This window comes from Pogona vitticeps, chromosome 3, assembly GCF_051106095.1.
Source record: "Pogona vitticeps strain Pit_001003342236 chromosome 3, PviZW2.1, whole genome shotgun sequence".
Lineage (NCBI taxonomy): Eukaryota > Metazoa > Chordata > Lepidosauria > Squamata > Agamidae > Pogona > Pogona vitticeps.
Window position 1 is genome coordinate 192,775,958 of NC_135785.1, and position 18,423 is coordinate 192,794,380.

At 37.4% G+C, this 18,423-nt stretch overlaps 1 protein-coding gene across 11 annotated transcripts in view; it reads right to left on the reverse strand.

The window, feature by feature from the left end:
• The window catches only part of DMD (dystrophin), a 1,295,019-nt gene that overhangs the window by 700,339 nt on the left and 576,257 nt on the right, over positions 1-18,423 (reverse strand). For all 11 annotated transcript variants that reach the window (XM_078390471.1, XM_078390476.1, XM_078390472.1 and 8 more), the window contains 5 exons: positions 13,048-13,203; positions 10,953-11,123; positions 7,193-7,375; positions 4,545-4,679; positions 2,781-2,930 (listed from right to left, as the gene is read on the reverse strand). In XM_078390471.1, the coding sequence (XP_078246597.1) occupies positions 2,781-2,930; positions 4,545-4,679; positions 7,193-7,375; positions 10,953-11,123; positions 13,048-13,203 (795 nt within the window). The remainder of the gene's footprint in view (positions 1-2,780; positions 2,931-4,544; positions 4,680-7,192; positions 7,376-10,952; positions 11,124-13,047; positions 13,204-18,423) is intronic.

An 18,423-nucleotide genomic window follows, 5' to 3' on the forward strand; every position in this document is an offset into this window, starting at 1 on the left:
GGATTGTTCTTAAGTAGGGACGTTCTTAAGTAGAGACCCCACTGTATTCCATTTGGTGCAATCCTCACATCCAAATGACAGACAGACTTCAACCAATTCAATTTGGTCCTCACCAGCCCACTGTCTATTTGCCAGGATTGTGAAATGGCTTAAGAAAAGAATCACTTTAGGCTATTGGTAAATTAAACAATTCCTTGGCTCCATGGAGGGTAACAGGGAGTTTTTAAAAAGTGTATTAGGGCAGTACATATGTGCTACATTACTGGGGGGAAAAACCAGACAAATGAAAGCTTTCTCACAGAAGTGGCAAGTGACAGGAGAGGGGCAAAGAGGGGTTTTTTAGTTTGTGTTTCTCTTAAAGGTCCAGTGGAGAACCTGCCTGATTCAGTTTTGGACAGGCACAGTGACCTGAAAGTGCAGGCAGGATGCCTGAGGCTGACCTGGTAACCTCCATCAAAGACATCATCAGATCACTGTATCTAGGAATAAACCAGCCCATCCCTGCAACAAACCAAACAGTGGGCTAAATGCTCACGTAGTCAACCTCGAAACATCCTGAGCCTTTCCCATTTTTACCATTTAGCTAAAATATTCCTGATTGTCTTGTTAACAACTCATTAAGTGTACAAATGTAGTTTTTTTTTTTTTAAACTTTATTACGGTCAAAGACCAGTAAAGCCAGAACAGTATAAAATAGATACATACAATTATTGTTTAGGAAAGTCGAGCAGGGTAATAAAATTCCATTAAAACATGATAAAACAAACCCTTATTTCCAATTAATAACATAATATATCCTTGATATAGATAAAACCACAGATAGTGTTGTATTAAAAATATTATATTGTCGATCTAAAATCACCTACCCAAACATCTGTTTACGAATAACTGTTGCTGCAACACAGAATTTGGCCACTTGTCTAGTAATATAAGGGGTACTGTCAGAGCATCTGTATTGGATGGATATAGTGATTTGGCCTGAACTGCCCTTCGACAAGGAATGAAGAGGGCAAAACCTTGATGCAAGGGCAACCAGGCAGACTGAGTGGGCCATGGCTGGACAATCCCTTGACAGGATTTCACTGCAACATCTGAAAGAATTTGCCCAGCCAAAAACACCATTCTCTGTTGCTTGGGAGTGGATTTTACCAAGAAAATCCTGCAAGCTTGAAGCTAGGTGAATGATGGCCCCCACATCTTTCCTCATAGAGGCTGCAGCAACCGAGTAGTATATTTTGGTAAAAGCAATTGGATTTTATTAACACCCTTTCCTTCCCCTCATTAACTAGTCTACTGATTGCTCTGCTTACTCACATGTGCTCTTTTCAGCCTAAATTTTGCTCATTTCTAAAATAACAGAAGGACAGAAATGATTGTAAAAGTAAATCAGTGGTAGCTTTCAATCACAAAATGTCAAGAAAAGTATTATTTCAGATGCCAAGATTTGAAGGGTTTACTAACTTCCAACTGTCTTTTTTACTAAATGTATCCTATCTACCATTCTGAGTGACAAAATATGTCTTCTCTGACATACTTGGAGCTCAACATTCCATAAAACAATACCATTGTTGTTGTTTAGTCATTAAGTTGTGTCTAACTCTTCATGACCCCCATGGACCAGAGCACACCAGACAATATCATACCTGACATTTAATTCTAAAATGACACTTTATTTTCTGTGGGCAAATTTGAAATAGGAGGTGGAATGAAAGGGAGGGAGATTGAAGCCACAGCTTCAGTTTAAGGAAAATAATCTCCAAAATAATATTTCTGAATACTACAAAGAGCACTCCAAATCCTGTTACATGACCTGCCAGGTTGCACATGGGCATACCCACTGTCTGGTCACTACAGTAAAGAATGTAGATCCTAACAGCCAATTGTACCAAAACAAACCTTACACTCAGGTGATTAACGCTGAAATTTGAATAAAGATCTTGATGACAAAATAAACTCAATCAGGAAATAGTGTAAAAGTGCCCAAGTTCATGAATTTGACCCTAATAGCTAAGCCCCTGGACTGCAAAGAGAACAAACCTATCCATTTTGAAGGAAATCAACCCTGAGTGCTCACTGGAAGGACAGATCCTGAAGCTGAGTCTCCAATACTTTGGCCATCTCATGAGAAGAGAAGACTCCCTGGAAAAGACCCTGATGTTGGGAAAGTGTAACGGCAAGAGGAGAAGGGGACGACCGAGGACGAGATGGCTGGACAGTGTCTGCGAAGCAACCAACATGAAATTGACAGAATTCCGGGAGGCAGTGGAAGATAGGAGGGCCTGGCGTGCTCTGGTCCATGGGGTCACGAAGAGTCAGACATGACTTAACGACTAAACAACAGCCAGTGTGAAGGAAAAGCAATTAGATATTCAGTAGACATTAAGGAGTAGTTGCAGACATTCTTCATGAAAAGTTTTCTCCGAACTCTGAGTGATGCTACAGAAGAATCTGCCAATTGCTGTGAAATTTTTCACTCCTGAATTTTTTTCTCCATCATCAGTGGGCTGCCCCATCATGAAAGGGATTCCTTGGGACCTTTGACAGAAGGGTCAAAATGTTTTGTTTCTCAAACATCACTGGGAATTGGAAATGTTTTATTTCTTTTTTTAAATGGTGTGACTGATTACATCATTAGCCTTACATGACACAGCTATATGAATACATTCTTAGCTATTATTTTATAAAGAGGCAATTACATTTTTAAGAAAACTAGTACTGATGTGAAACACAGTGTTTGGAACTAAAGTATAGGAGCAGAAATACTGCTTCTTGAAATATACCTCCTGATGTAGGTCTTCCCACCGAGTATTGAACTTCTCCAGTTTCTCATTGATCAGTTCATCTAAAACACCACCATCAGTTAAAGTCTGTGCCAGCTCACGGATTTGATTTCGATTATCTTCAGGGTGTTGCATTAATGTTTCCAGAGACTGAAACATTCATAAACTGTATTACTTGTTTTTGCCATCCCCATTAGACCAAACAGAAAAAAACATTCCGAGTTCTCATTAAAACAAGAAAGCTAGACATCTGACATTTCCATCAAACTGGCAGAAGATTCATGAGAAAAATAGAATGTGCCATTATTTTTGTTTTGTTTTGTCCATAAAGTAGCTGAAATGTGACTAGCCAAACAGTAACAAACCCCTAGATGGTAGTTCACTATAATAAACAATGCTTTTGCAGTATATGCTAATTTGTTGAAATGGCCTTACGGTACAATAATCAAAAGAGGCAACTAGATATTGACATTTTGACTCCAGGTCCTGAATGTTTTCATGAACTGACATACTCATTTACAACTGCAATATTAGTGAGTCCTACTGTATGGCAACAAGAAGGAATAGAAACAGAGGCTAGTGTTATGTCTAACGATCCTTGGTTTTAAAGTATACAGAGAAAAACTTTTTGTTTAGTAGAGATTTCAAGACTTCACAAAAAAAACTTTAGTTATCACATTTCTCTGCAGCAGGCTCAGGGAAATATAGGAAATATTTTAATGCCCTATAACAACATCTCGTTGTACAGTATGAAAAGATTACTTCAAAGTAATTCCTGGTGGATTTGCCTCCACAATAAACAAACACTGGATAAATATGAAAGATTGGTGAACATCATGGCATTCCAATTGCTAGGTTAAGAGCAGACTGGTGGGACTGGAATTCCTTACTTACAAGAAATCTCCGACATTAAGTCAATCTCAAGGCATTTGCAACCTAATTAATGGAATGTTACATTGTCACCTGACAAATATATTTGAATGTCTTGAAAGAAGTAAGTGTTTGTGTGAAAACTACTACATTATTATTTTTTCATTCATTATTCTTTTTGACAACTCTAGTTCTAGTCCAATAATTCATTGTGCCACCTAAACATGTGTTCTTCAAATCCTTCCTTTAATCTCTGAAGATAATAACAAAAAATGAAAATCTAGCAGAACAGAATTCATAAAATCAAAGTAGCTTTCTGTAGGTAATTATATCTAACATACAGTAAATTGACTGAAACTTTGATGAAACATAAGACCCTTCTGTTATAAAGATCTATGGGCAGTATCTACACTGTCATTCCACTGATGGAACTGTCTACTTTGACATAACCAGAGTAGACTTTGTCTAAAAGGGCGGGATAGAAATCAATCAATCAATCAATCAATCAATCAGTCAATCAAATAAATAAATAAATAAATAGATAGATAGATAGATAGATAGATAGATAGATAGATAGATAGATAGATAGATAGATAGATAGATAGATAGATAGATAGATAGATAGATAGATAGATAGATAGATAGATAGACAGACAGACAGACAGACAGACAGACAGACAGACAGACAGACAGACAGACAGACAGACAGACAGACAGACAGACAGACAGACAGACAGACAGACAGATAGACAGATAGACAGTATTTATTTTATGGGGGTGGAAATTTTCCCCATAAAATTTTGAGCAGATGTCCTATTCTGCTTCTTGAGCTGCTCCCTGGTTTTCAGGTTATACAGTCTTAACCACTAATGTATAAATAATGCCAGTACTTACATTTAGTGCTTCTGAGATCTCTTCTGAACCTTCTTGAATATTTTCAGTTGCCTTGAGTTTTGATTCTACCTCATTCAGCCATTTGTTTTCAACATCTAAGTACAACAGTAGTTCATGCCAACATGCCCATACCTCCTAAGGAATGAGTTTTTTGAAATGACAGATTAATTTTGCCAGTACTTCAGTAGGTAAAAAAGTTGCTTTGCTTTGTTGTCCTTGAAATATCTTTTTTCTTCAAACAAAGTATATAAATATTTTCTTTCACTGTTACCACTCGGAACATTTGAAAAAAAATCAAAATAAGACAAACACCAAAGTTATGGAATGCACTAAAAATATCAGCAAATATGCAACTGGCTGCTTCCAATGAAATACTGCCATCTAGATTTCCTAGTCTATAATTCAACTCACTTTAGCATCATCATCATCATCTTCACCACCACCATTATTTATTATTATTATTATTATTATTATTATTATTATTATTATTATTATTATTATTATTATTATTATTATTATTATTATGAAAATCAATTTTGATTATGATTAACATTAAAATGCATTTTTCCCCACCTTGACTTCCAATTTCTTTTTTATTATTGCTGGAAACCTCAGCTTTATTTCATAACTGTTAGAAAATCTGAAAAGCTTAGCAAGACTAAATAATAATAATAAAAAGATACATTGCAGCTTTTCATAGCATTAACAGTATTGTATTCGCGAAGGCTTTCACGGCTGGGATCTAATGGTTGTTGTGGGTTTTTCGGGCTTCTTGGCCGTGTTCTGAAGGTGGTTTTTCCTAACATTTCGCCAGTCTCTGTGGCCGGCATCTTCAGAGAACAGTTTGCTGTCCTCTGAAGATGCCGGCCACAGAGACTGGCGAAACGTTAGGAAAAACCACCTTCAGAACACGGCCAAGAAGCCCGAAAAACCCACAACAACCATTAACAGTATTTTAACTATAGTGTTTGAAAAAGTACCTGTATTAATCCATACAAGTATATCCAATAAAAAAATATTAAAAAAACAAACCCAAAAAGGAAGAGACAAAACATTGAGGCAGCTTTAAAACTGCTGGATTTTAATGTGAGCTCTTGTGGTTCAAGTCTACTTCCTTAGACATAAGAGTGAGAATATATGAATGTCATATTTATACAAGGCCCCACAATATTGGAATAAGCTACCAGGCTCTAAATAACTTTGATTATCAGTCTAAAAGGTAATAACAACGTAGTTGACACAAGTAGCAACCCATGAGAATCCACATAGGATTTCATATGTGATAATGACTTAAGAGCCCTTGATTGATATTCAGTTCTTAAAAACAAATGAACAAACAAACAAACAAACAAACAAATATCCAGCTTATGAAGATGAGGTATTGAGCTTCTGTACTCATAATTCAGAAATCCAGGAAATGACCTGAGATTGCTGCAGAAAATTATATTCACACTGCACACAGGAAAAAGGATGCCAAACTTTACACAGCAAAGGGAAGTCTGAATGTTGACAATACTAGTGGCAGCAGTCAAGATGGTCTACAGGATACCCTCTTGAGCTCAGTACCATTCACAAAGTGATGCCAAACAAGGGAAAATCTCAGAAGTTGACTCTTATCAGTTAGCCACACCCAAAAACAAAACAATGTCAGATATCAATCAAGGGTTCTGAAGTCATTACTTAGTGTGAAATACTACATTGAGTCACATAGTTTGCCCCTTGCATCAACTAAGCTATTGTTATCCTGTAGACTGATAATGGAAAGTATTCACAGTCAGATATCATATTTCCCCGAAAATAAGACCTAACCTGAAAATAAGCTCTAGTATGATTTTTCAGGATGCTCATAATATAAGCCCTACCCAAAAAAATAAGCCCTAGTTAAGTGAAACCGCACTGTCCACCATTATGCAGGAACCAGAAGATGACATGACTGTATTTGAATAAATGTAGATTGTTTTCATGTACAACAATAAAACGTCCCCTGAAAATAAGCCCTAATGCGTTTTTTGGAGGAAAAATTAATAGAAGACTCTATCTTATTTTTGGGAAAACACAACAGCCTATTCCACTACAAATGAACCATTGCCACTTTGCCCATTATCTTGTATCCCCGCCTGGTCATGGGGCCAGGTATAAATATGAGTCATACAGTCTCACTCTTACGTATAAGTAAGTAAACTTGATCCACAAAAATTCACATTAAAATATAGCAGTTAGTCTTTAAGATACCACATCATTTTTGTCTCCAGTATTTTGCTACAGGCATCACATTTGATTATACTAAACAGTCCAAGTATGTTCCACACTTCAAAAAAATTTTTTAACAAAGAGCTTTTCATTTTTCAACTGCACCAGCTCTGCCCCCAGTTTACCTCTACATTATTTCAACAGTTGCATCACTGTTAAACAAAGACAGTCTATTGAATAACTTTCTCAAGACCCATATTCTCGAAATACATGCTGTAAAATATATGCTGTAAATATAATATACTGAAAGACTGTGTCTGAAGAAAGTTGGGCTCCACAAATAGGGCAGAAGCAAATTTTTCTGAGGAAAAAGATTTATTAAATGCTGTTGTCCACTGGTTATTATCTCTACTGTCACTTCTTGAAGTACCCTAATTTTAGCTACAGAAAGAACTAACCTCCAGTGTTTTGCACTTCCCGTTAAGCCTGCTGCAGAGTCGCTGGTAGTTTTTAGTTAGAACATCAAGCTCCTTTTTTAAGGCCTCATGAGCTGCAGGTGGAGCCCTTGCTATAAAATTGTTTACAGAGTCTGTGAGAAGCTTTACTTTCACCTCTTTCTGTGTTGCCTCTTCTCTTGCTCTCTGAAAACAAGGAAATGTATAGTAATTGTTAAGATCCCTGAAGAGTAAACAGGCAACAACCTGGGCAGAAATTATTTGAACATAACATAATCGTTCAAGGAACACATGGTAAACTGAGAAATCCCTTCATGAAATCACCTTTAGCCACTGATGCATTGCAGGAGTGTCTCTTTGCAGGCCTACCATAATTAAGGAAACATTTAGACTTCTTTCCAAATCATTAGCACCAACAATCCTTCTCTCTCATCTATTCATTATCCTACACACGTTCTTTTAATTCCTGCTGTCCTCCTTGCTAGGTGGCAGCTGCTCTATTGGCAGCAGGCAAATGGGCTTGGATGTTTTGAGGGGAAAAATGTGGGGGAAAGAAGTAGATCCTATCAATCTCTTTAAGAGACATAGTAGCATGGATCAGTACAGAAAACATGGCAATTGAGATAACAGGGATAAACACGTATTTCAGTTTTGGCATCTGTTTCTCATATTTCTAATATTATATTTGATTCTTCCTTAACTTTTTTCTAGTCTTCTGTTAATCCTGAGCTTTGTGGTCTTTTTTTTTCTCTTGTCCACACTTTCTATAATCAGATAAGACATATCTGATCAATCCAAATATAGGAAACAGTGTGGCTTTCTTGAAGAGAAATAATACAGAAATTGAGAGGAACACTTGATTTAAAGAAGGTAGAATCAAAGCATAAACACATTGCCTGAAATCTTGTTGCTTTTTCATACAGGCAGAAGGCAAATGGCACAATATTCACTTCCATCCAGCAATTAAAGAGTCTCAACCACAATTCTTCAGCATTCTTAAAGCCAACAGGTACACAAACACATCTGAATTCACAGTGGCAACTTTTCAACTGCCAGCCAAAAGTAAATGAATGTTGTGCCATTTGCCTTCTGCCTGTATAGCTGTGCAACAGGATTTTGGTCACTGGTTTGGATAAAAGTGGTGTGTGAAATTGTGGCCTTTTATAGTTAATAGAATTAGAACAGCTGCCTGAAACTTCCATACAGTGCTTTGTCTCATTTTCAGTTACAGGAACTCAAGATAAATTACTCTCACTGAATAGAAGACATGTTGTTTTGGGAGATGCACTGAGAGACAGCCAAAGAGAAAACTAGGTTTATGCTCTGGAAAGAGACATACAAAGCAGCAATACTTCTCTGGAAATCTGAACTGTGGTCATGGGATTTGCATCTGAAGGAGTGAAACTGTGCCATCACAGTTCACCAATAATTTCAAGCAATTATTTATTTAACTAGTTTAAATAAGCCTGCCTACACAGTGAAAGACTGAGATTATCTGAAACGGATAAAACTGTAGGAATAATAAAATATGACAGTCCCCTTAAAAACCAAAAGTCAAAGGAAAATTATACAGTACAGTTAAACAGGAAATACATCTGAAACCAAAGGCAGACATTATTCAGTAAACGCTGAATGAAGTGGCATAGCTTTTATAAGAATTGTAGAGAGCAACAAAAAAAGCAGCCAGCCTAACTGCCTGGGACAAGAATGTTCCATAACCAGGATTCTGCTACAGGAAGCAGCAAAAAGAACTTAGGTTGATGGTAGGTGACAGGCTGAAGGGATGATTAACAGAAACGTAGTCTGAGAGAAAAGCTATTGAGAATTTAGTCAGCAGGGGAAAAATCTTTAAAAATTATGAACTGGAAATAAGTATATTTAGGCTGAGATGACAAAGAACCACACATGCAAGTGATTTCAATTTCCTGGCTGAAATCCTGTTGCTATGTTATACCATGTAAGGCTGATGACATTTTGTGTCGTGGACATTTTCAGGAAATTAAACATTACTGATATCTTCCCTGAAGGTCCTGAGGATTCTGTGTAATCCCCTTTATCCTCAGGAAACCATGGGAGGGGAGAAGGTTTCCGTGCTGTAAGTGTCAGACTGAAAATCAAATCAACAGAAAATAAACATTTATATGTGTATTAAGAAATTTCTCCATCTATTTAACAGAATAATTTTTGTGGTGGAACTCCTGTTGTCATAACTTATGCCATATTGGGTGTGTACCTAATTAGGTAATCTTTAATTATCTAAAATTGCTGCCACCAATAAAGCCACCCTGGTAGGAATTTCTGGTAATTAATGACTTCCCTCTCTCATTCCATATCCTCTAATAGATTTTTGATGGATGAAATGGATGTCAGAACAGCCTCAGAATCTTTTGGAGGGGGGAAAAGGGATGAGAAATGTTTTATTTCTGAAAAACCACAACAGCATATGATGTTGTCAGCCTTTTGTGACATAATTTATAACAGGATTTCTGCCACAAAAGGTAAAGGTTCCCCTTGACATTTTAGTCAGTCGTGTTCGACTCCAGGGGGCGGCACTCATCTCCGTTTCCAAGCCGTAGAGCCAGCATTTGTCCAAAGACAGTTTCCGTTGTCACGTGGCCAGCACGGCTATACACGGAATGCTGTTTACCTTCCCAACGAGGTGGTACCTATTTACCTACTCGCATTTACATGCTTTCGAACTGCTAGGTTGGCGAGGAGCTGGGACAAAGCGACGGGAGCTCAGTCCGTCGTGTGGATTTGATCTTACAACTGCTGGTCTTCTGACCCTGCATTCGATCTTACAACTGCTGGTCTTCTGACCCTGCAGCACACAAAGGCTTCTGTGGTTTAGCCCACAGCGCCACCACGTCACAACTAATATATTATTCCATTATGTAAATACAGTAATTCCTTAATACATATATAAATGTTATTGTATGTGTGTGTGTGTACTGTCATTTTCAATCTCATACCTATAGCACAGAAACCAAGTTATTTGATTTGTGTAAGATATAGAGATCTAATTTTACCAGTAGTGGTAAAAGATTTTAAAGTTAATGTAGCATATCATATCCGTGAGGTCTGTTTAGAACATTAACTCTACACTCTGACAAGAACTTCCATAGATTCATTACAAGCTTTGTTTTATTACAATGTAAAACTGGCAATATGAACTAACACCACACTAGATAAGCTCTGATAACTTGTAATATGGACCTGAGATGAATTGAATCAGAAGTGATATTTTCACAGGTAAAGTAGTTGTAATCTATGGAGAAAAAATAACAGTGGCTGCAACTAGAGTAGGACTACTGAATCAGTTGAATGTACATAGGTACAGACTCACTAAATCCCACTGATTCAATAAGTCTCCTATTAGTTATAATTTACTACTGAACTTCGGCTACAGTGTAGCATCACCACTTCATCAAAAACAATGTGAAAGCATAAATACTACAGCATGAAACTCACTACTATAATTTATGACACAGCAATTTCTGAATCCAATTTGAATGAGGAATACAGAGAAATAACATACTACAAAGCACCCCATATGATGCAATCATACGAAAGATAGGGGAAGAGAACTAAACTTTATATGGGTACAGCCAACACTAAGGACACATACAAATTCAATACTTTAATGCTTTCTCTAGTAAATCTCAAACAGCAAATTCTTTTAAATGAGTAAACAGACTGTGCAGAATAATAATTTTACAAAGATGGCTGGATATAAATTATAGAAGTCAGTTTGGATTCTTACCTTCAATTCATCAACAGCTTTCTGTAATTCATCTGGAGTTTTATATTCAAAATCCCTCTCAAGGTACTCTTCTTCAGCTTGCGTAATCCATTCATGCATCTCTGACAGATCTTTTCGAAGGCCCACAGTCTTATCCAAACCACTTTTCAGTGCTGCCTTTTTAGCATAGGCCTTAAACAAAACAAAACAGAATTCATTAAATACGAAGGCAAATGCCTCCCAGATAAATAATCTATTTTATGAAAGATCTCTCACAAAAGACCAAAAAAAAAAAAAAAAAAAAAAAGCTGATGGAGAGAAACAGAGAAATTGGATGACATGAAATTCATTTGGGAAAATCAGGCTTCTCTGTGATGCCTGGAACAAGCTGACTGAGAATTTCGTGTTCAGTATTGGCCCAGTAACAAAGAGGCAGTAACACACAGCTTATCACCTGAGAGAGACCTTCAAAGCAACCTTTGTTGGTTCTCTGTTATTGTAGTAATTGGGAGATGATTTCAGCTGTGTCAAGGGAGAGTGGGGGTGGGGAAGGCTCCAGTCTTTGTGAACATTCAAGAGAACTAGAAGTCTGATTGGCAGACCAACTGGAAGGGTCTAGAACCAGATGTTTAAAATATAAAAAGGAGTCCTGAAATTATTTTAGTGGACTTAACTTTCTTCTCAAGAAATGCTATGCTATGCCTAGTTGATGTCTTGCTATGTTGTGTCTGGAAAGATACACTCTGTATGCCTCAGAACTATGCTAATCTGTAGACTACTGTAGCTTTGTTGTTTTCTGATATGTTCTCTTGTTTGTCCTAGCTTTGTCTCAACTGTAATCTTGCTCCACTTGCTTTTTGAAACTTTTTTAAAACTATCTTTAATATAAAAATGCTGTATCTCTAACCAGATGTCTGGGTTTTTAACTCAGATTGTTTGTGGTTCTTGCTTTGACCAACTATTACTTTGGTCTTTTGGTGGGTGTGGCAGCAGTTTACCTTTTAAAGTGAATATATTGGTTCTAAGTATCTAGTTTTGTAGATTTGGGGATTCCCTAGAAACACTGTGAAGTCTTGAAACACTGGGGGTTGGAAGGAATTAACACCAGCCTGATTCCGTAGTCCTCACCACAAGTGACCCTCCTGGGTTCACCCACTCTGGTACTAACAGGATAGTGTGCTAAGTGACTGGGGAGGAACTCCCTGAACCCAGTAAACTATCACAGATAAAATAATAATTTTAATATTGTGTTCATTCAACATACAGATGTTGATCATCAAACTGTTTTTGTCTTGGGCATTCTTGAGATGATACTTAAACTCAAATTCTACATTGAGAGGACACAGCCAACCCCCTACCCACATGTATACCATCTTTTAATGGGAATTGTTTATATCCTACATTTTCAATTCAGAACTAAAGGATGCAAAATGTGAAGGGCAAAGTAAATGCAGCTTGATATTGGCATTTTTTTCTCATATAGAGTATAAGATCTGAAACATCCTGCGCACAACTCACTATAGTATGTCTTTAGGTGACAATCTCCATTATCTAGTACAGTAACATAGGATGAGTTTATATCTTAAAATCATCTGTATAGCCAACTTTTACAGTCAAATTTTTCATTACAGGTTTGCCTTTCAAAGTATAATTGCTATTCTACTCTCTGTGGCTACCTTTAACAGCTTGTAAGAGACAGATGCTTTTAACTGACAGATGTTATAATTTGTAGTTCCAAGGTATTAAACTCTGAAACATAATGGTGTTTTGTTATCATTTTTGGGATGTGTATAACACTGAAATATCTTAAGGTAAAGCCACTATGTGTGAAGCTGTTAAGTAGGTAGAGTCTCATACCTATTAATTAGGTATAGTATCCTTGCAAGATGCTTATGCCAAACATTCTATGATTTCTAAGCAATCACAAAACTGTCTGTTCTGCATGCATATTGCTGTAATAAATGCAAGTACTTTGATGGAAGTACTTACTGTGAACCATAAATGGCTAGTTCCACCTCATCCATTCAGCAGTTGTGCACAGAACAGGAGAAATTATGCCCATGAAAGGTCTGGATTTTAATTACAAATAAACCACACACAGCAAGAGACAGAGTACCTGTTGGCAAATATGATCCCACTGAGCATTCAGTTCCTTAAGCTCAGTTTGTAGTTCCAATGCAAAGTCCGGTTCTGCTTCAATCTTCATTTTTTCCCCAGTCTCATTAACACTATTCAAACTGGGCTGAATAGTCTGGATATCATTCACTAGAGCCTGAAGGATGAGAACAATACCAATTTCATTAAAGTCTTTCAAAATACACATGACTAGACAGAGAGCTTCAAAGTGCTTCATTCTTACTAGACATTAATCTATTGTTATTCAGGGCAATGTTCAACACGTACTGTAATTTTTTAATATTATTTATCATGCTCCTGGTTTTTTCCCCCTTTTGGTTACTGTTACTTTTTGTAAGGAGATAAACACCATTGGTTTGACAAACAAGTGACATAAAGCTTTAAAAATCGTATAAAATTATTTAAAGTTATAATTCTTTAAAAGTAAATTTTGAAAAACAAGTATAAAACCAATAAAATACTTTCAATATTATACACTGTTTCTTTTGATAAATCTTTGTGTCCCCCATATAGTAACTAGTGATAGATAACAATACAGTATTGTATCTTCCTTGTTACTAACAAGCTTTGGCTATATTCAACATTCTGAACTAGTGTAGACCTAGAGAATCAACAGGATTTAACTAAAAATAAGATCCACTAATTCAACAGATATACTCTTGTTGGGAGTAACAACTGGATTTTAAGTCACAAATCCCTATCAAATGAATTAAAATAAAAGGCATCTTATATGAAGAGTAGGGGATGTGGTGGTGCTGTGGGCTAAACCGCAGAAGCCTGTGCTGCAGGGTCAGAAGACCAGCAGTCGTAAGATCGAATCCATGCAACAGAGTGAGCTCCCGTTGCTTGTCCCAGCTCCCGCCAACCTAGCGGTTCGAAAGCATGCAAATGCAAGTAGATCAACAGGGACCACCTCGGTGGGAAGGTAACAGCGTTCCGTGTCTAAGTCGCACTGGCCATGTGACCACGGAAGATTGTCTTCGGACAAACGCTGGCTTTATGGCTTGGAAACGGGGATGAGAACCGCACCCTAGAGTCGAACACGACTAGACAAAAATTGTCAAGGGGAACCTTTACCTTTTTATATGAAGAGTACTGCTTATCACTAACAATACAAAGAGGACACCTTGTTATATGTTACTATTAAATATACATATATTTTTAGAGATGCCATTTTAAAAGAGATAGACTAACATGGGCATTTCAACATGTATGTGCAAAGCCAAACCAAAGTATTGTAGCACCTTAAAGGCTTAGTTCAGTTTGAGAATCTGAGAATTTTCACAGATATATTCAATCTGAACGTTCACAGAGTGCAATCCACTTCTTCAGATTCATAAAATACAATAGTTAAGCAGAGATTTATATTCGTAGTCATAGGATTGTGGAGGTATGAATCAATAATGTGGGACTCATGAATATCATGAGTATGGGGGGCGGGGAATGATATCACCAGTGATTTTGTTTTGGTAGTTTGTGTTTGTGTGTTGTTGCTGTTTTGCTTTTATTTATTTATTTGACTTCTCTACTGCCCATCTGGCAAGAAGCCACTCTGAGCAGTTTACAGCAATAAAAATGACCATAATAATAGTAACATACAAAGACAACAAACCAAAGCCAACTACACCAGAGCACAGAGTACTGTCTGGCCACAGAGACTGGCGAAACGTTAGGAAGAACAACCTTCAGAACACAGCCAAAGAGCCCGAAAACCCCACAACAACCATTAGATCCCGGCTATGAAAGCCTTCGCGAATATATTTTGGCTTTACATTATACTAAGACAGCTTAATGAAAGAGAGAGACACCTAAAAATCTCCAATCTTTATTTAAGTCTCTAGAAGCACACATAATTCATGCGTACTGGCCACTTCAGCTGTCTTCTCTGGAATTTCTTTTGTTTTTTAAAAATAGTCACTTTTAAATGTGTGACAAAGTGGCCTGGGACATTGAAACATTTGGCTATTTCAATGTTGGCAGCTGGTCAATGTGTGAGGCCAGTCTGGTTCCAACTCCTGGGCTGCTGTCCCAAATTCCAAGATTCAAGCTGAGGGCCCAATCCAATAAATCATTCACTAACCAAACAGAGACCACGCAGAATCATGATCGTAAGTCAAATTCAAGTTGTAAGTAGTTCCAGTAACAGACACAGGTCAGAGAAGACTGCTGTCATTGTTACTGAAGCTAAATAAGAGACCAGAATATAGCTCTCACCACGTCACTCCCATACTCCTTCTATTTCCAATTACTTATCTGACACCTGTTAGATGATCAAAACACAGTTCCTGTTTTAAAAGCCAAAGCTGGCACCACTTGTTTAAGAAGACAGCCAGAACATCTGTTGGCTCCCTTCATCATCTGAGTCCTTCTTGACTCTGAGAGAGTGCTGCCATCTGAGCCATTAAATTCTCCTTCTGCCCTGGCTTTCTCTTGCTGAGACAGATAGTCTTCCTCCTGCAAGAGGACTCAGCTCATTGTTGTTACATGCCATCAAGTAACTCTCAGTTATGACGACCCTATGAGTGAGTAATCTCCAAAATGTGTTGTCCTCAACAGCCCTGCTGCTGTCTCTTATGTGATCTTTTTTTCTTGCTGCCTTCAACCTTTCCCATTTCCTGCTGCCTTCAACCTTTCCCACCATTTCCTGCTGCCTTCAACCTTTCCCACCATTATAGTCTTTTCCAAACAATCTTGCCTTCCCATGATATGCCCAACGTAAGACAGCCTCCGTTTCAACCTTTTTGCCTCTAGTTATAGTCCAGGCTTGATTTGCTCTAGGACCCACATGTTCGTCTTTCTGGCAGTCCAAAATTTATGCAAAGCACCATATGTCAAAAGAATAGTTTTCTTCCCTGTCACCTTTCTTTGCTGTCCAGCTTTCACATGAATACATGGTGATAAGGAATATAATAGTGATATAAAATGATCTTCGTCTTAGTCTCCAGAGACACATCCTTACACTTGATGATCTCTTCTAATTCCTTCATTACTGTCCTTCCAAGTCCGACGTCTTCTGATTTGTTGTCTGCAGTCTCCATTTGGACTCATAACCAAATCAAGGTATTAAAAGAAATCTAAAAATTTCAATGTCTTCATTGTCAAAGTTGTGTAGTTCTTCTGAAATCATGGAACTGCTCATTGGTTTAGGTTTCTGGCTGCAGAGCCAGAGGTTGGTAGTTCAGTTCCCCACTGTGTCTCCTTGACAGGGGCTGGACTCAATGAGGTCCCTTCCAGCTCTGCAGTTCTAACATGATGGTTATGATCATCTTCCTAATGTTCAAATGCAGTCCTGCTTTGACATTTTCTTCTTTCACTTTGAAACATGACACAACTGATTTTTGTGTTTTGCCATTTCTTATTTAAAATTTGTGTCCACTTATTCTCTTGCACAGAGATTGTTTTGTCTGTCCCATGTAAAATGCAGACCACTGCTGACATAAGACTGAATAGATCATATTAGAAGATTAAAAAGTAAATTAGCCCCAGATGCTGTGGATGGCACTGCTCAGATTGACAATGGTTCTAGTCAGAGCAGAAATGGTAACACACTTGGCATTTAGGTTTGTAAGTAGGGTCTTTTTCCTAGACATGTCAATCTTGCTGTTCTTCTCCTCCCAATGAGATTTCTCTACATAAGATACCATTTTGTATAATATGCTTTCAAACTTCAGCAATCAGCTGTTTTATTCTCTTTCTTTCTCTGTTTCACAAATTGTTTCTTTTTGTTACCCATACATTCTTTCTTTCTGGTGTATTTGACATATCTAATAAAATACTTTAAAACCACCATGCATCCTTACAAACTGTATAACTATAATTAAAATAACACACAATATTTAACAGTATAGGAAAAGAGGAAATAAATGCACATCTTATAAAAGTATCCATATATTTCACAAATGCTATAACAGCGGTTAGGGATACAAAATATAGCTTAAATGTCTGAGAACATATTTGTCCACCTAGTGCAATCCAGAATACAAATAGAAACTGAACTCCAAAAGAAAGACATGCAAGTTTGAAAAAAAAAATAGGAGCAAAGATAACATGTTATGAATATATTGCTAAGACTCTGAATTCAGATAATTCACTTCTTGTGTATTCTTGGGTTAAACAGTTTAAGTTGCTGATTTCTCAAAATAGACAGCATTTGTTTTAACATAATGGAGTAAGATTATTTAGGTGGATTAGAAACTTCTGAAAAGACCAAAGAGAAGCAAGAAAAGGAAACATTTTTCTTATTGTAATTGTAAAATAAACAAGAGCTGATACACTGGTATGTTTATTATTAAAGGCTTTGCGGTAATACAAAGAAGGAATTGTAAACATTTCACATTTACTCTGCAATTGACTTCTCTAAATTATGACTGCTGACAAACAGAACTTGTTGGAAAATTATTTCTTAGGTAAATACAAGCTTGAATATAAAACATCTCTCAGCATACAGAGAAAAAGCAGGAACTATTTTTAAGGCCCATGATACTTGCCTACGGCGGGTGGAAATATCAGTCCAAATCATCAGACATTAGAGTGGATCTGAGGTTCCTCCCATCCCATGGTATTATACCACAGACCCTTTGTCATCTCTCACACACCTGCTCAGTCAAGTTGCTCAGTCACTCACACCTCCCCCCTTAACCTCTGATAAAACTTATATTTATTAAATTAAATTTATTTATTAAATTATGTACACTTATGATCAGGATAGGAGAACGTCCTTGTAATAATAATAGAACAGTGAGAGGACATGGTATAATAGGATACCAACCTAAAATATGACACAGAGAAAATAGCAGAACAAGGACAGAGAAATGGAAATAGTGATAAATATGGAAATAATGTGCGATTGTTTCAACTACATATGTTTTAATTATGTAATACTTTGTTGCTGTAGGCCATAGGAACTGGAAAAGGAGCTTTAGGGAAAATGCATGCTTTCCATAAAAAGGAAATCTGGGAACAACAGGTTACTCACCTGTAATTGTAGTTCTTCGAGTGGACCTCTGTGATTCACACCCTGGGTAATCCGTGCCTGCGCAGAGCCTCATCGGAAGATTCTAGAGCTTTTGCAGTAGCAAAAACACATTAGTGTAGACCCCTCCCCCTCCGTATATGTACCTTAGCACCATGACTCTCCCTTCAGTTATGTCAACCGCTGCATATTAGAGCTGCATGGCGTGACAGTGGGGAAGTCGGGTCAGGATGTATGAAGCACAGAGGTCCACTCAAAGAACTACAATTACAGGTGAGTAACCTGTCATTTTCTGCCCCTTCGCCTGCTTGGGGGCATTGGAATGGCACAGCATGGCCGAAGGGCATTGTTTCGCTATTTACAAAATGACTTTTTCCATGGCCT